Here is a 16,566-nt window from a genome sequence, read left to right on the forward strand (position 1 = left end):
AAGCACAGATAGGGGACGGCAGATGCCATCCATGTATCATCTAGGACCCAGGAATGTCTGGGGCTATAGACACCGAAAGAGACAAGGATCTTCCCCTACAGTCGTCGCCCAGAATTCAAACTTCTAAGCCTCTCAAACTGAGAGAAAATAAATTTCTGTTTTTCAAAGCCCACTTGTGGTATTTTTGTTACAGCAGCACTAAGAAACTGAGACACCCCTGTTCTCAGAAACAAACTCCACTCACTTAGGACCAATTACTTTTGCCCACACCCTGGGGAGGGTGCCTCCTTAAACTTAAAACCACATCACCTGCCATAAAGAAGGAAGATGCTTTCTGTACAAGATGTTGAAAATTAAGTAGGGGCAGAAGCATAAAGAGTCACATTAAAGTAGCCTCAGGTTTCCTAACTATTGCAATAGTTCAGGAAGGAGAAGGAAAGTTCTTAATTTGAAGTGTCAGTTGAGAATTGAGTTGTCAGAATCTTGATGGCATTTCAGGACTGAATTTTTTATGAATGCTTGGATATATACAGGCTGTGTAGCTGGAGAAGTTTAGCAAGATTAGGAAGAAAATATGCATGGGTTTCCCCTATACTAAAAGAAAAAAGCCCACTTTTACAAATCTCGCTGCTTCCCTCTTCCAGCTATCACTCTGCACTTTGCATTGCAAAACTTTATCATTTTTCCCCAAGCCTCCTAAATGTAATATGTTATTGACATTGCTTTCTCCCAGGTCAGGAGTTAACTTTTACACATTTAACAACATTTTTCTCTGCCCTGCTCTTTGGCCTTGATGCAGTATCTGATATCGTCAACATCATCTTCTTTTTTGAAATTCCTTGATTTGATGACGCATCACCACCACCCTGGATGTCATTTTTTTTTTTTTGCTGTGCACAATTTCTTCAATGATTCCCTTTTTTCCTTTGGTACTGCCACAAACCACATGGATAGAATAGTTTTCTTTCCTTTTGATTATGTTGGGTAAATTTTCTCTTCTTTTTGTGGTTTCTTAAGGCAGAATCTTAGATCATTGATTTGAGTTTTCTTTTTTGTTAAAGTAAGTATCTAATACTATAGATTTCTCTGCAAGACTGCTCTAGCGGCTTCCCAAAATGTTAGTGTTATGTTTTCATTTCCATTCAATTAAAATAATGTCTCTAATTTCCCTTGTAATTTCTTCTTTGGCCGAAATATGCTGTTTAATTTGCAAGTATTGGGGGTATTTTTTCTGCTACAGATTTCTACTTCACTTTAGTTGCGATCAGGGAATATACTATGTAAAACTTAGGTGCTCTCATATTTATTTATAATTTGATACAATTATTTGTATAAAATAAAATACATAATAAAATTGTTATAAAATATATTAAAATTATATCATGTAGGAGTCCCTGGGTGGCTCAAAGAGTTAAGCACTCAGCTACCAACCAAAAGGTTGGCAGTTCAAGTCTACTCAGAGGCACCTTGGAAGACAGGCTGCTGATCCGCTTCGGAATGATTACAGACACTGGAAACCCTGCAGAGCACAGTTCCGCCCTCACACACGTGGAACCTCCATGAGTTGGCATCAGCTTGATGGCAACTGGTTTGATTTTTTGGTTTATATATCATATATATATTATGCATATTTATATATTTTCATATAATTTAATATATAATAGGCCCAAGAATATTGGTCTATCTTTGTGCGTGTTCCATGTATACTTGAAAAGAGTGTGCATTCTGTAACTGTCAGATGGAGTGTTCTGTAAATGTCAACTAGGTCAAGCCGGTTGAGTGTTGTGAAAGGCTTCTAGATTTTTACTTATTTTCTGTCTCCTTGTTCTATCAACTACTAAGAAAGAAGTGTCAAAATCTCCAAACATAATTGTGGGTTTGTCTATTTCCTTCTTTCACTGCCACCACCAACTCTTCTCAGCACCCATGACACTCAAAAGCTGACACCAGTTTTCGCTTCATGTATTTTGAAATTCTGTTACTAGGTGTACATACATTCAGATTGTTATGTCTTGTTGGTGAATTGACCATTTTATCATTTGAAATATCCCTTTTCATACCTGGTAATAGTCTTTGTTTTACAACCTACATTGTCTGATATAATAGAGCCTTTCCAGACTGCTTTGGTTTAGTGTCTATAAGGTGTATCTTTTTTTTTTTTTAATTGTAATTTAGATGAAGGTTTACAGAACTAGTTTCCCATTAAACAGTTAGTACACATATTGTTTTATGACATTGGTTAACAACCCCACGGCATGTCGACACTCTACCTTTTCAACCTTAGGTTCCCTATTACCAGCTTTCCTGTTCCCTCCTGCCTTCTAGTCCTTGCCCCTGGGCTAGTGTGCCCCTTTAGTCTCATTTTTATGGGCCTGTCCAATCTATCTTGATACCCTTCTACTTTTACCCTGTGTTTTTATATTCTTTAGGTTTCTGGTAGACAACAAAGAGTTTGGTCTTATTTTGCTACTCAGTTTTACAATCCCTGCCTTTGAATTAGGGTTCTTGCAACATTTACATTTAATATGCTTATCCTGGGTTTATCCATATGTTGTTGTTAGTTGTCATCAGTTGGCTCTCATTCATGGGGACCTTATATATAACAGAACGAAATGTTGCCAGGTCCTGTGCCATCTTCTCAATCGTTGGTATGTTTGAGTCCATTGTTGTGGCCACTGTACCAACCCATCTCATTGAGATTTTCTCTCGTTTTCATATACCCTTTACTTTACCAAACATGGTGTCCTTTTCTAGCAATTTGGTCTTTGCTGATGACGCGTCCAAAGTAAGCAAGCTGAAGTTTCTTCATCCTCACTTTTAAGAAGCATTCCGGTTGTATGTCTGTAAAAAGATACTCAACCCTACTCATAATCAGGGAAATGCAAATTAAAACAACACTGAAATTAAAACAACACTGAGATACCATTTTTCACTATAAGATTGGCAAAGATCAAGAGCTTTGATAATAGACTGTCTTAGTGAGAATGTGAGGAAATAAGCACTCTTTCAAGTACTAATGAGAAAGTTAATAGGCCCAGTCTTAAAGGAGGTTAGAAATCCAGATTGCAAATGAGGAAGCTCATACATTTTAATATGAAATCATCCCCAGGAAATATTGTTATGTGAAGAGATACAACAAGTTCATAAATCTGGTGGTTATGGTGAGAATAACTGGGGAGCTGGGGGAAAGAGTAGGAAGACTTCACCGTTTATTCTTTTTGTACATGGTCCAACATTTGAATCATGTGTATGAATTTCCTTTACAAAAATCCAGTTAAAAATGAAGAATTCCTATAACTCAAGTCACATTTTATTGCTACATGGGATTCTCAATTTCCAGCACCTAAAGGATGAGCCAAGAAGTAATGAAATACCTTCATATACTGTTAATTCTATGGATGACCAAAATCAAAACTGAATTATTACAGTCACTTAAAAAGTGTTCCAGGACTCCAAAAATAAATATATATATACAAATTCTTTAATTAGAATATATAACCAAAAAACCAAACCAAACTCAGTGCCGTTGATTCTGACTCATAGCGACCCTATAGGACAGAGTAGAGCTGCCCCATACAGTTTCCGAGGAGCACCTGGCGGAGTCGAACTGCCGACCCTTTGGTTAGCAGCCATGGCACTTAACCACTATGCCACCAGGGTTTCCAAAATATATAAAAGAATAGAAAAAATATTATCTAAAATCATTAGAATGTAAAAGTTAAATAATTTTAAATAAGAAATTTCATCTGACTCAAACACTTTGAAAAACAAATTCAGAAGTGACAGATTTAAGGAATCAAACTTTTGATAAAGGTAAATTAAAGCAATCCTATAATTCAAAAAATGAAACCAAAAATATGTATTTTAAAAACATATGGTCACATATTGGAGTGTAGCATGTGGCCCTAGAAAAAAATGATGCCAACTCTTTCATGAAATTAAATTCCTGACCTTGACCTTGTTAACTGACATTTAATCAGTCTCCAAGGGATTTTTACTCTGAAATATCTCAAATTGGTCTTCTTGACACCTACCTCACTGATATCCACGGTGATCCAAGACCAGAGGGGAAATTCCAAACCTATCAGCAAATCAAAAGATATTGCATCGGGCAAATCTGCTGCAAAAGACTTCTTTAAAGTGTTAAAAAGCAAAGATGTCACTTTGAGGACTAAGGTGTGCCTGGCCCAAGCCGTGCTATTTTCAATTGCTTCGTATGCATGCACGCAAAAGTTGGACGGTGAATAAGGAAGACCAATGAAGAACTGACACCTTTGATTACGGCGTTGGCAAAGAATATTGAATATACCATGGACTGCCAGAAGAACGCACAACTCTGTCTTGGAAGAAATACAGCCAGAGTTCTCCTTGGAAATGAGGATGGTGAGATTTCGTCTCACGTGCTTTGGACATGTTATCAGGAGGGACAGTCCCTGGAGAAGGACATCATGCTTGGTAAAATAGAAGGTCAGCGAAAAAGAGGAAGACAGTCAATGAGATGGATTGACACAGTAGCTGCAACAATGGGCTCAAACATAGCGACAATTGTGTGGATGGTGCAGGACCGGGCAGTGTTGTGTTTTGTTGTAAGTAGAGTTGCTATGAGTGGGAGCTGACTCGACAGCACCTAACAACAACAACATCAGAAAAAGAAAGAAGGCAGGCCTCATTCGCTGTATGTGTGCAAACTATGTTCTCTCACCAGATGAATCATTCTCCCCCAAAATGAAGTTAATACACGTCTCCCTTGTATGACGTAGGTTTTGGAGTCATTCGGATCCTGCCCTGGCTGCTGATTAGCTGTGTGATGCTGGTAAAATTCCTTAATCTCTATAAGCCTTAGTTTACCTCATCTATATTATATACAATAATCTATAAACGGAGAAAATCCTTCCCTGAGAGGATTAGATTTAAAAATGTATGAAAAACAGGTTTCAGTGGTGCTTCCAGACTAAGACTATGAGAAAGTTCTGGCAATATACTTCCAAAAATCAGCCAGTGAAAACCCCAGGGATCGAAATAGTCTACTCCACAACTTAACACATGAGTGTTAAGGGACCCCTCTCCCCGCCAAAAAAACAAAAGCAAACCCACTGCCATGGAGTAGATTCCACCTCATAGTGACCCTATAGGACAGAGCAGAACTGCCCATAGGGTTTCCTAGCCTGTAAATCTTTTAGAGGACCCCAACCCAGAAACCCAGTGCCGTTGAGTCGATTCTGACTCACAGCGACCCTATAGGACAGAGTAGAACTGCCCCATAGAGTTCCCAAGGAGCACCTGGTAGATTTGAACTGCCGACTGTTTGGTTCGCAGCCGAGCACTTAACCACTATGCCACCAGGGTTTCCATTTAGAGGACAGGCCTCAATAAATAATGTGTATGGGGGGAAAAAAATCGTTCTTCTCTTGCCAATGGCCCAGTTAAAGCTCTTTCTGCTGGGGTATTACAGTAAGCTGACTGGCCACCAGGACTCTATTCCCACATATCCTTCCCACTGCCACCAGAATTGCCAGCATAAATCTGACAGTCTCATTCACTACCTTGCTTAAATGCTTTCATTAGTTACCCATTGTCTACACTGTAAAGTTCAAATTTTTTAATAGGGCTGTAGTGGCTATCTGCTTTTTTGCATACTGCCCCCCCATTCCTTCTCCTTCAAATCTGGAAATTACCCTACTTTATCTTTTTGGATAGGGCAGGAGTCCCTGAGTGGTGCAAAGGGTTAAGCGCTTGACTACAACAGAAAGGTTGGTGGTTCAGACCCACCCAGATGCACACTGGAAGAAAGGCCTGGTGATCTTTCCAAAAGGTCACAGCCTTAGGAACACTACAGAGCAGTTCTTCTCCACACATGTGGGGTCATCAACAGGCAGCAGCTGATAACTGGACTCAGAACCTGACTCTATCCAGGTCAATAACAGTCCACGCTAGAAATCTGGACTTGGGACCGACAGTTTTCTTTGGATGCCTACAGCATCCAAGTTGGGAAGCAATGATCATGTTTTCAACCAAGTGAACTAGAAAAGTGAAGGAATCCAGATATAAGAGAGAGAAAGACTAAGACATGTAGAGCTGAGCCCACAGTTAAGAATTTTGAGTGTTCAATTTCAGCTCTTCTTTGAGTTCAGCGACATTCTTGTCCTGGAGTCCCACGAGACAAGTCAGACTCCTCACAAAAAATTCTCCCTTTTAGGCTGGTTCAAACTGAGTTCTAACATCTGCCCCCAAGTCAGTCCTAACCCAACAGCATATGACTTGGCAGTGTAACAGCCACCTTGCTTGCTGCATTTCCCAGTATTCTCACCACACCTCCACTCCACCAGACACCCACACCAGTCTATTAACCATTCCCTCCAAATCCGGTTCTACCTTTGAGCCTTTGCTGTGCGTTCACCTGAGATGCCTGTCCCTCTCTTTTTGACACGAAGGATACCTACACACCTACCTTAAGACACAGCATAAACGTCTACTCCATCATGAGACCTTTCTGATAGCTACCTTTCCCCTAAGCTGAGCAAATCATCCAAGAAGCTGGACTATATGAAGAACAGGACATTTAAGGACTGGAGGAAGACTCACTAACAACCTTCATTATGCAGATGACACAACCTTGCTTACTGAAAGTGAAGAGGACTTGAAGCGCTTACTGATGATCAAAGACTACAGCCTTTTTAGTTGGTGCCTGGCTACCACCACTGACTGCTCTGACAGGGATCACAATAGAGGCTGCAGAAAAACGCTGAACAAAATTCTAACTCACAAAAAAAAAAAGACCGGACTTACTGGTCTGACAGAGACTGGAGAAACCCTGAGAGTATGACCCCCAGACACCCTTTTAGCTCAGTAACGTAGTCACTCCTGAGGTTCACCCTTCAGCCAAAGATCAGACAGGCCTATAAAACAAAACGAGAGTAAATGGACACACCAGCCCAGAGGCAAGGAGAAGACGGCAGGAGGGGACAGGAAAGCTGGTAATGGGGAACTCAAGGTCCAATGGGGAGAGTGTTGACATGTCGTGGGGTTGGCAACCAATGTCACAAAACAGTATGTGTACTAATTGTTTAATGAGAAGCTAGTTTGTTCTGTAAACCTTCATCTAAAGTACAATTAAAAAAGAAAAGATAAAATAGATTTAAAAAAACATAGACTACAGTCTTCAGTATGGATCACACCTCAACATGAAAAAACAAAAATCCTCACAACTGCACCAGTAAGCAACATTATGATAAAAAGAGAAAATACTGACGTCATCAAGGATTTCATTTTACTTGGATCCACAATCAACGCCCATGAAAGCAGCAGTCAAGAAACCAAACAACGTACCGCATTGGGCAAATCGGCTGCAAAAGACCTCTTCAGAGTATTAAAAAACAAAGGTGTCATTTGAGAACTAAGGTGCACCTGACCCAAGCCATGGTATTTTCAATTGCCTCATATTCATGTGAAAGCTGGACAATAAATAAGGAAGACCAAGGAAAAATTGATGCTTTTGAATTATGGTGTTAGCAAAGAACATACCATGGGCTGCCAGAAGAATGAACACATCTGCCTTGGAAGCAGTACAGCCAGAATGCTCCTGAGAAATCAGAATGGCAAGACTTCATCTCACGTACTTTGGTCATGTTATCAGGAGGGAATAATCCCTGGAGAAGAACTACATGCTTGGTAAAGTAGAGGGACAGCAAAAAAAGAGGAAGACCCTTGATGAGATGGACTGACACAGTAGCTGGAACAATGGGCTCAAACATAGCAAGGATTTTGAGGATGGTGCAGGACCGGGCAACATTTTGTTCTGTTGTACACAGGGTTGCTATGAGCTAGGAACCAACTCAACGGCACCTAACAACAACAACCACCTCTCCCCTGTATGCAAGCCCAAAGATTACTCCATTCTCTGTGCTATTGCCCTTTGTATATGCCTCTTTGATTACATTTGCCACATTATATTGTAAAATCCCTATTTGTTTTCACACTTTTCTTCAAGAAGTCTTATTAATCTATGTTAGCTCCCCTAACAAAATTGGAGAACACATTGAAGGTACTTGATAAATATTTGATAAATTTATTCCAGCAAATGAAGTGAATTAGCCCTTATCACACAGGCTCTAGCAAGTTTGCCCCCAACAAGACTGGACCAGCTTATTTTCTTAATATCCAATTAAGAAAGCAGTCTTTCATGAATAATGTAATTTTGTGTTTGAACAGAAGAGTAACTATACGTGAAATAAATTGACCATGAGAAGCAGTATTAGCTGAGTAGGCCCAAAAGCCTCAATTCACATTCTTGCAAAGGGCCTGAGGCAGTAATATGAACATAGAAATTGCAGTTTTATGTCTGTGCCATATTTCCTTCCTCATATGCGAGTTCAAGCTGACGCTTAAGAAAATTACAACAAGCCCACAAGAACCAAAATACAACCTTGAGTATATCCCACCTAAATTTAGAGACCATCTCAGAACAGATTTGATGGATTGAATACTAATGACTGAAGACCAGAGGATGACATCAAGGACATTATACATGAAGAAAGCAAGAGGTTATTAAAAAGACAGGAAAGAAAGAAAAGACCTAAATGGATGTCAGAAGACTCTGAAACTTGATCTTGAACACAGAGTAGCTAAAGTGAACGGAAGAAGTGATGAAGTAAAAGAGCTGACCAGAAGATTTCAAAGGGTGGTCAGAGAAGACAAAGAAAAGTATTAAAATGAAATGTGCAAAGACCTGGAGTTAGAAAATCAAAAGGGAAAAAGATACTCAGCACTCCTCAAGCTGAAAGAATTGAAGAAAAAATTCAATCCGCAAATAGCAAGACTGAAGGATTCCATGGGGAAAGTATTAAATGACGCAGGAAGCATCAAAAGATGGAAGAAATACACAGAGTCACTGTACCATGAAGAACTGGTTGTTGTCCAACCATTTCAGCAGGAAGCATATGATCAAGAACCAATGGTATTAAAGGAAGACGTCCAAGCTCCACTGAAGGCACCGGTGAAAAACAAGGCTCCAGGAACTGACCGAATACCATTTGAGATGTTTCAGCAAACAGATGCAGCACTGGAGAGGCTCACTTATGTATGCCAAGAAATCTGGAAGACAGCTACCTGGCCAACCAACTGGAACAGATCCATATTTGTGCCCATTCCAAAGAAAGGTGATCTATCAGAATGCAGAAATCATCAAACAATATCCTTAATATCACACACGACAAAATTTTGCTGAAGACCATTCAAGAGCAGTTGCAACAGTACACTGACAGGGAACTGCCAGAAGTTCAAGCCGGATTCAGAAGAAGATGTGGAACAAGGAATATCATTGCTGATGTCAGATGGATCTTGGCTGAAAGCAGAGAATACCAGAAAGACGTTTACCTGTGTTTTACTGACTATGCAAAGGCATTCAACTGTGTGGATCATAACAAATTATGGATCACATTTCGAAGAATGGGAATTTTTTTTGTGCTCATGATGAACCTGTACATAGACCAAGAGGCAACTGTTGAAACAGAACACGGGGATACTACTGCGTGGTTTAAGTCAGGAAAGATGTCAAGGTTGCATCCTTTCACCATACTTACTTAATCTGTACGCTGAGCAAATAATCCAAGAAGCTGGACATATTTCCTTCTCTCTTTTCTCATACATTTCATGGCATTTATTCTACTAAATTCTTGTACTTCTAAACAGATGTCAACCACTCTTGTAGTATCTGCCATTTGCACTGAGGTGTTCTTACAAAACTGGACCATTCAGCAACACACACACACAAAAGCTGCCTTATCAGCTAATTTCAATCATTCCGTTTGTTTTAGGCTGTTTGCTTTTCTTGACATGTTCTTTAACCCCAAACGTATAAAGGAAAATAACTCCCAATGGGTTAGTTTTTGTTTTTTGATGTATGACATATTATTACCTGAAATCCGGGGGGAGTGGGGGGGGGGGATTATTTTATACTCAACCCAATGACCAAATGAAGGAAATAAAACACAATTTCTTTGTGACAAAGCTATTTTACTGAACTTCATGGAGGAAATGTTACAGTGACACAATTCCAAAACAAAATTATTTGACTTTACTTTGGATTTCGTAAGGAAACATATGGAAACATGTATTAGCAATATACTTTCCATAAATTTTTATCATTAATAGCTAACTACATTAGATTCTAGATTAGGTTCCTTTGGTGCTCTCAAGTTGACACTTTTCTAAAACACATCTGATGTTGTCAGTTAATGAGCATATTTAAAATAAATGCACACAGGTTTGCCAAATGTGTGGTCTGTGCTTAGAAGTTTACAGTTAGTTGTTAGATAGCCACCATTTTGGAAGTGATTTCTCAATAGTCAATGAAGTATTTTATAAATATTTTGGAAAATATCTAAAAGCTTTATCCCCATTCAATTGATAGGTTCTTTTTATCTTAATATAAGCATACATACAAAAAAATTAAAATAATACATTGTTACAAATGAGATATAAATCTTTTTAAATATATAGTAAGGTGAAAAAATAAGTCCTTTCATGGAACTATGAAGTATACTTACTACTGACTTCTCACAAAAAGAACTGAAGTTAAATTACTATTTTTCAAACCATTAATATCAGCACTGAAAAACATAAATGTGCTTGAAACATTTGTAAACTTTCTCCCTCCATTTTAGAAAATGTTTTGGAAAGCAATAAAAAAATTCCCTTCTTTAAAAAACCATTACACCCACCACAATGTTCACAGCTGTCATTGTTTTGCTATAAAAATAGTTACAAATGAATGTTAATTTAAAAAGAGAAAGTCCAACAATTTTAATTCTAGCATGCTTAATAAAAATGGATTAATCTCCCTAAACTCAAATAAAGCCAATTTGTTTTCCCATGAGCTCTAATATTTAACACTGAATGATTATTTCTTGTAATTATTACTTTAAATTGGTTCAGTTAATAGAATTATCTTGTTTTATAATTAAACTATCCTGCAAGTACCACCATGATGATTAAACAAAAGTCCCAAACAAGTTTACATATTTAACTGGTTTTTCACATTCTAAAAATATTGTTTAAGTACAATCATCTTTTAACTTAATTTCCTCTAAAATTATCGAGGACAGCAATCTGTTAGAATTATTGAATGTACACACTTCAGTTCAAGTTCATGGCTCACATTCCATATATGTAATAGCTGCTTTTACAAGCTTTTTTTGTGTGTGTGCAAAATTTTAAATTCAAAATAAAAGTACTTAAGGTAAAACTTTTCTTGAAATATTCTTTCCATCGAGGGATATTTCAATATTTATTATTCATACTAAGGAACAGCTTGCTGTGACCATACAATTTAAAGAATTTTTAAATCAGTGTACAGTCATGCATTGCTTAACATCCATGATATGTTCTGTGAAATAGGACGTTATGAGATTTGGATGTTGTGTGATCACCATATTATATACAGGCAGTCCCCGAATTACAAACAAGTTCCACCCCTAAGTATGTCTTTAAATCGAATTTGTACGTACACTGGAACCGTTAGGGACGGTTCATGTCTAACGTCAGTCTGTCAAATGTTTGTCTTTGTATATAGTATATAGTGTGCCTTTCTATGCATAAAAACATTAAAGAAAAACTTCCAGATAGGCTAAAACAGCACCTGTTTGTTATCATGAACCATTGTATGCACCTTGAATTTTTAATATAATAGGCTTTATGGGGGTTTGTTCATAACTACAGGTTGTATATACGTTGGATGTTTTTAACCCAGGGACTGCCTTACTTAGCAAAGCTGTATGGGATACCGGAGCGCACCTGTATTGACTAAATAGCTACCGGGAAGCTGTGGTGTTTGCCGCGTCCAGTGGCGTTTGCTATGTCCTGTTCTCCGACCTGGATTTCTGAACTCTGTCATAACCTCATGGGACCACAGGTGTGTATGTGGTCAGACACTGCCTGAATGAATGTTACGTGGTGCGTGACTGTACTATAACACAATACACGACTGGAGAAATACAGGCAGACGCACAGCAATGAGAGCTACGCCCTCAGAGCTACAATCCAAATGGAAGTTGATGAGTTGTTAGTTCAGTTTTTCGTCATTAAATAAACTGATTGAGGTGGGAGTAGGGAGCAAGGAGAGAAAGAGAACAAGAGCTACTATTCCAGATACACAGCCTGAAATGACTCAAAGCTAAAAAAAAAAAAATGTCTCCTATGGTAGCCAGGAACCACATTTACCTATTATCCCCAAGTTATAACTCTTCAAATGCTTTCAATTAGTTTTTCATTGTTTAAAGATGCCAAAATAAAATATAAAGCACCTAATTATGTCACTTCATTTACTTTAAAATCTGACTTATTTCTGCATATTTTAATAGAATTTAGTAAGAATTTAAATTACTCTTTTTAAAATAACAATGATTTCTATAGAACTAATTGATACTGATTAGAAATATCAAGAATCTAGAACTGTTGAACAAGTCATTTTCTCGGTACTGAGAACCAGAAAACATTCTGTTCCTTCTCTCACTGGTACTAAAGTCTTGGCTCTAAAATGTGCTAATAATAATGTAACAAAACATTAGTCATATAAAATAAAGAACTCTGTGGGGAGAGGCAAATACTAGTTTTTTTCCTACTGAGAACACCCTCCATTCAAAAGGCATATCAGTAGGTATATACTATATTCTTTATATTTTTTCAATCCCAGGAATACAGGACTGAACAGCTGCTGAGTCTTATAATCCCATCACATTCTCTCTCATCTGAAGGCTCCTTCACTGGGCTCTCAATGAAAAGATACGCTGAGTCATCCCACCTTTGCTTCATTTGAACCTCACATCAAAACCAACTCTTTCCTTGTGTTGTCACAGCAACAAACTTAATACGAAGTACAAAAGTAAGCATGACAATGATAAACAGCAAGGTGCCAGGATGATCCCATATATCTGCAATCAAATCTTATGGCTTATCACTGTCATACTTCCAAAATATTTCTTTACTCAAAATTAGATAGCATCACAAAGACTGTTATTTAGCACCAGCATGTCACTGCAGGCTTTGGTTCAGTCTTCAGGATAATTCCACTATCAGGGGGTTGGCTAAGCATTAATGGTTTGTGGCTCTTAAGCTTATGAGCCAAGGTCATAAATATAGCTTCCACGTGGTCATTATCATTGGGGTTTTTAGCAGAGGTTTCAAACAAAGGCATACTGTGTGCGTCAGCAAATTTTTGTGCCAAGTCTGTGGGCACCTGAATGGCATTTCTCAAGTCACATTTATTTCCAACGAGAATCCGCGGTATATCATTGGCTAACAAATGTTGCTTGCATTCTTCTATCCAAGACGGCAGACTATGAAAACTAGCCACGTTGGTCATGTCATATACGAAGACAACGGCATGAACATTTCGGTAATAGTGCTGTACCATGCTCTTTCTGAATCGTTCTTGTCCTGCCGTGTCCCACAACTGGATCTGAAAATGGAAAAAAAAAAAAAACAGAAAATTTCATTCATTCCAACTACACATATTGAGAAATTTGATTACCTCTGCATGATCTTTAGTATTTCTTTATTTAAAATACTTTGATCACTCCCTTCCATCATGCCTTTTCAGTGTTATCTGTAGACTCCAGGCTTTATGACACTAGTTTTTGTTGCTGTTGTTGTGAGTTGTCAAGTCGATGCTGACTCATAGTGACCCTATATGACAGAACAGAACTGCCCCATAGAGTTTCCTAAGCTGTAACCTTTATGACGTATCGCCTGGTCTTTTGTTCTGCAGAGCCACTGGTGACTTCAAACCACCTACCTCTCAGTTATCAGCCAAGTACTTACCATTGTGCCACCAGGGCTCCTTGATACTAATCTAGTTACCTCATAATGGAGTCATAATGGAAGTATAGGAACAAATACTTCGACTTAGTATTTGCTAAATTTCAGTAAATCAAATTTGTTGGGATAAAATTATCTCCCAAGACAGAAAGGGCCACATGAACCAGAGACTACATCATCCTGAGACCAGAAGAACTAGATGGTGCCCGGCTACAACCGATGACTGCCCTGATAGGGAACACGACAGAGAACCCCTGAGGGAACAGGAGAGCAGTGGGATGCAGACCCCAAATTCTCATAAGACCAGACTTAATGGTCTGACTGAGACTAGAAGGACCCTGGTGGTCATGGTCCCCAGACCTTCTGTTGCCCCAGGACAGGAACCATTCCCGAGGCCAACTCTTCAGACATGGACTGGACCGGACAATGGGTTGGAGAGGGATACTGGTGAGGAGTGAGTTTCTTGGATCAGGTGGACACTTGAGACTATGTTGGCATCTCCTGCCTGGAGGGAAGATGAGAGGGTGGAGGGGGTTAGAAGCTGGCGAAATGGACATGGAAAGAGAGAGTGGAGGGAGAGAGCCGGCTCTCTCATTAGGGGGAGAGTAATTGGGAGTGTGTAGCAAAGTGTATATTGGTTTTTGTGTGAGAGACTGACTTGATTTGTAAACTTTCACTTAAAGCACAATAAAAATTATAATAAATAAATAAATAAGCAAAACAAAAGAAGAAGAAGTAAAAGGCAAACCAGAGAGTTCTGGGTGGTGCGAACAGTTAACACACTCGGCTTGTTGCCAAAAGGTTGGAGGTTTGAGTCCACACAGAGGCTCCTTGGAAAAAAGGCCTGTCTATCTACTTCCAAAACATCGCCCACTGACTGAAAACCCTATGACGCGTAATCCTGCTGTGACACACATGGAGTCCACATGAGCAGGAATCAGCTACATGGCGACTTGTTAAAGTCAAACCGCCTGTCTTAGGGAGTCTGTACTGTAGCTTGAAACAGCAAGCGAAGAAGACAAAAATATAAACCACTAATTAAGTTCTCTCTAGAACAAAGTATAAACTTTATAAAAAGTGCTCAGGAATGCACAGCAAAAGAGAATCACTGTTCAGTAAGGTTGGTCAGGGGAAACTTTGTGGAGGAATACCTTGAAGGGAGGAACTGAAGGAAGTAAAGAGTAATTTATTTGATGGCAAGGATATGGAGGATATTTGAAGTTCAGGGCACTGCCTGCCACTAGCCAACATGTGGATGAGGCATGAGTGTGGATGTTCAGGGGATGGTGAGGAGTCAGCTCTGCTTTTCCCTCCCAGCTGCTTGAGCTGCAGGCAAACAGAAGGGGAAGCCTTCTCTGTCTGGAGAACCAACTTCACCCACCCAAGCTGGAGAATTAACCCAGAATTAAGAGTAACAGCTGTAATCCCAGCAGAATTTAAAACCTATATAATACTATGGGATTTGGGGATTTGAATTGTTCAAAGTGAGTTAGGGTCTAGGAGCAAAGAGTTTAAACCCTTTCCTTTGTTAACTGAGTTATGTCATTTGAAATATATATACTGCATACACTGTTTTTTGAGATATATGTGTATGTGTATATATGTATGTATGTGTGATATCTATATAAATATCAATAAAAATATTTTTTAAAAAATGATTTTAAAAATGTTAGAGAAAAATATATGAGGATTTAACAAACATGTTGGATGTCTATAATTCCTGTGCATTTGGTTACTATATGTCCTTCTCTGGCTTTTACTAGTCTAATTTAAAAAATCTTAGACCTAAGACAGATGTTAAAAGCCATGAGGTCCAGCCCCAAACTCATATCCATGTACATTCTATGAAATTCAGGCTACTTTGAAAATTTCTTAAAATTAAAAAAAATCACTTACCTATCTTAAACATCTGCACCAATAAAATTACTCCCATATCTCCTAGTGGAAATATGAGGGACTTGGGGCAAACGACGTCTAAAGTTAAATATGTCATGTGTATTCTTTTAAAACACCCTTTGTTTACTTCCTAAAAAACAGTTAACTCATGAGTGTACTAATTATAAAAAAAAAAGAAAAAAAAAACACTTTTTTTTGTTTGTTTACTTCCTAAAAAACGGTTAACTCATGAGTGTACTGACCACAGTAGAAAAGACTAGAGGCAGATTTGCTTAGATAAATTTGATTTGAAAGTCTTGTACTAAAATAGATATTCAGAGTATGAACTAGAAGTGTGACCTGGTGATTTCTCATAAAGCCATATGGAAGTAGAGGGAAATTGGTGGGGTTCTGTAGAAGGCCCAACAAGTAAGTAAGACAGAGAATACGAAGACATCCCAAGTGCTCGGAACATGCTGGTACACAGTAAGTGCTCAATTAAGACATAGTCATTTTTTAGTGTGATTAGAGATGGACATATTGATCATCATTGTCTTCCATGCTACTTTAATTTTAGTCTAATTTTTTCCCTTTTTTTTTTTTGGTAGCTGTTTTTAGTCCAAATTTCTCCTTCCTCTTAATATCTTCCCTTTATTCCTAATTAACATAAACTTAATTTTGCTCCAGGCAGATGTACAAGATATTATAAAAAATTTGATTTCTGTATTTGGCAATGGATTATTAGATGTGATCCCAAATCATGGGCAACAAAGGAAAAAAAGCAGATAAACTGGACTTAATTAAAAAAAAAAAAAAAATTTGTGCATCAAAAGATGTTATCCAGAAAGTAAAAAGACAATTTACAGAATATGAAAAACA

General features: G+C 38.3%; 1 protein-coding gene across 2 annotated transcripts in view; it reads right to left on the reverse strand.

Annotated features, from left to right (window-relative positions):
• Positions 1-12,664: 12,664 nt before the first annotated feature.
• RAB33B (RAB33B, member RAS oncogene family) overlaps positions 12,665-16,566 on the reverse strand; it is a 30,435-nt gene continuing 26,533 nt past the window's right edge. For both annotated transcript variants that reach the window (XM_064285307.1, XM_010590567.3), the window contains one exon: positions 12,665-13,453. In XM_064285307.1, the coding sequence (XP_064141377.1) occupies positions 13,013-13,453 (441 nt within the window). In that variant the 3' untranslated portion in view covers positions 12,665-13,012. The remainder of the gene's footprint in view (positions 13,454-16,566) is intronic.

The sequence above is a fragment of the Loxodonta africana genome, chromosome 5 (genome assembly GCF_030014295.1).
Source record: "Loxodonta africana isolate mLoxAfr1 chromosome 5, mLoxAfr1.hap2, whole genome shotgun sequence".
Taxonomy (NCBI): Eukaryota; Metazoa; Chordata; class Mammalia; order Proboscidea; family Elephantidae; genus Loxodonta; species Loxodonta africana.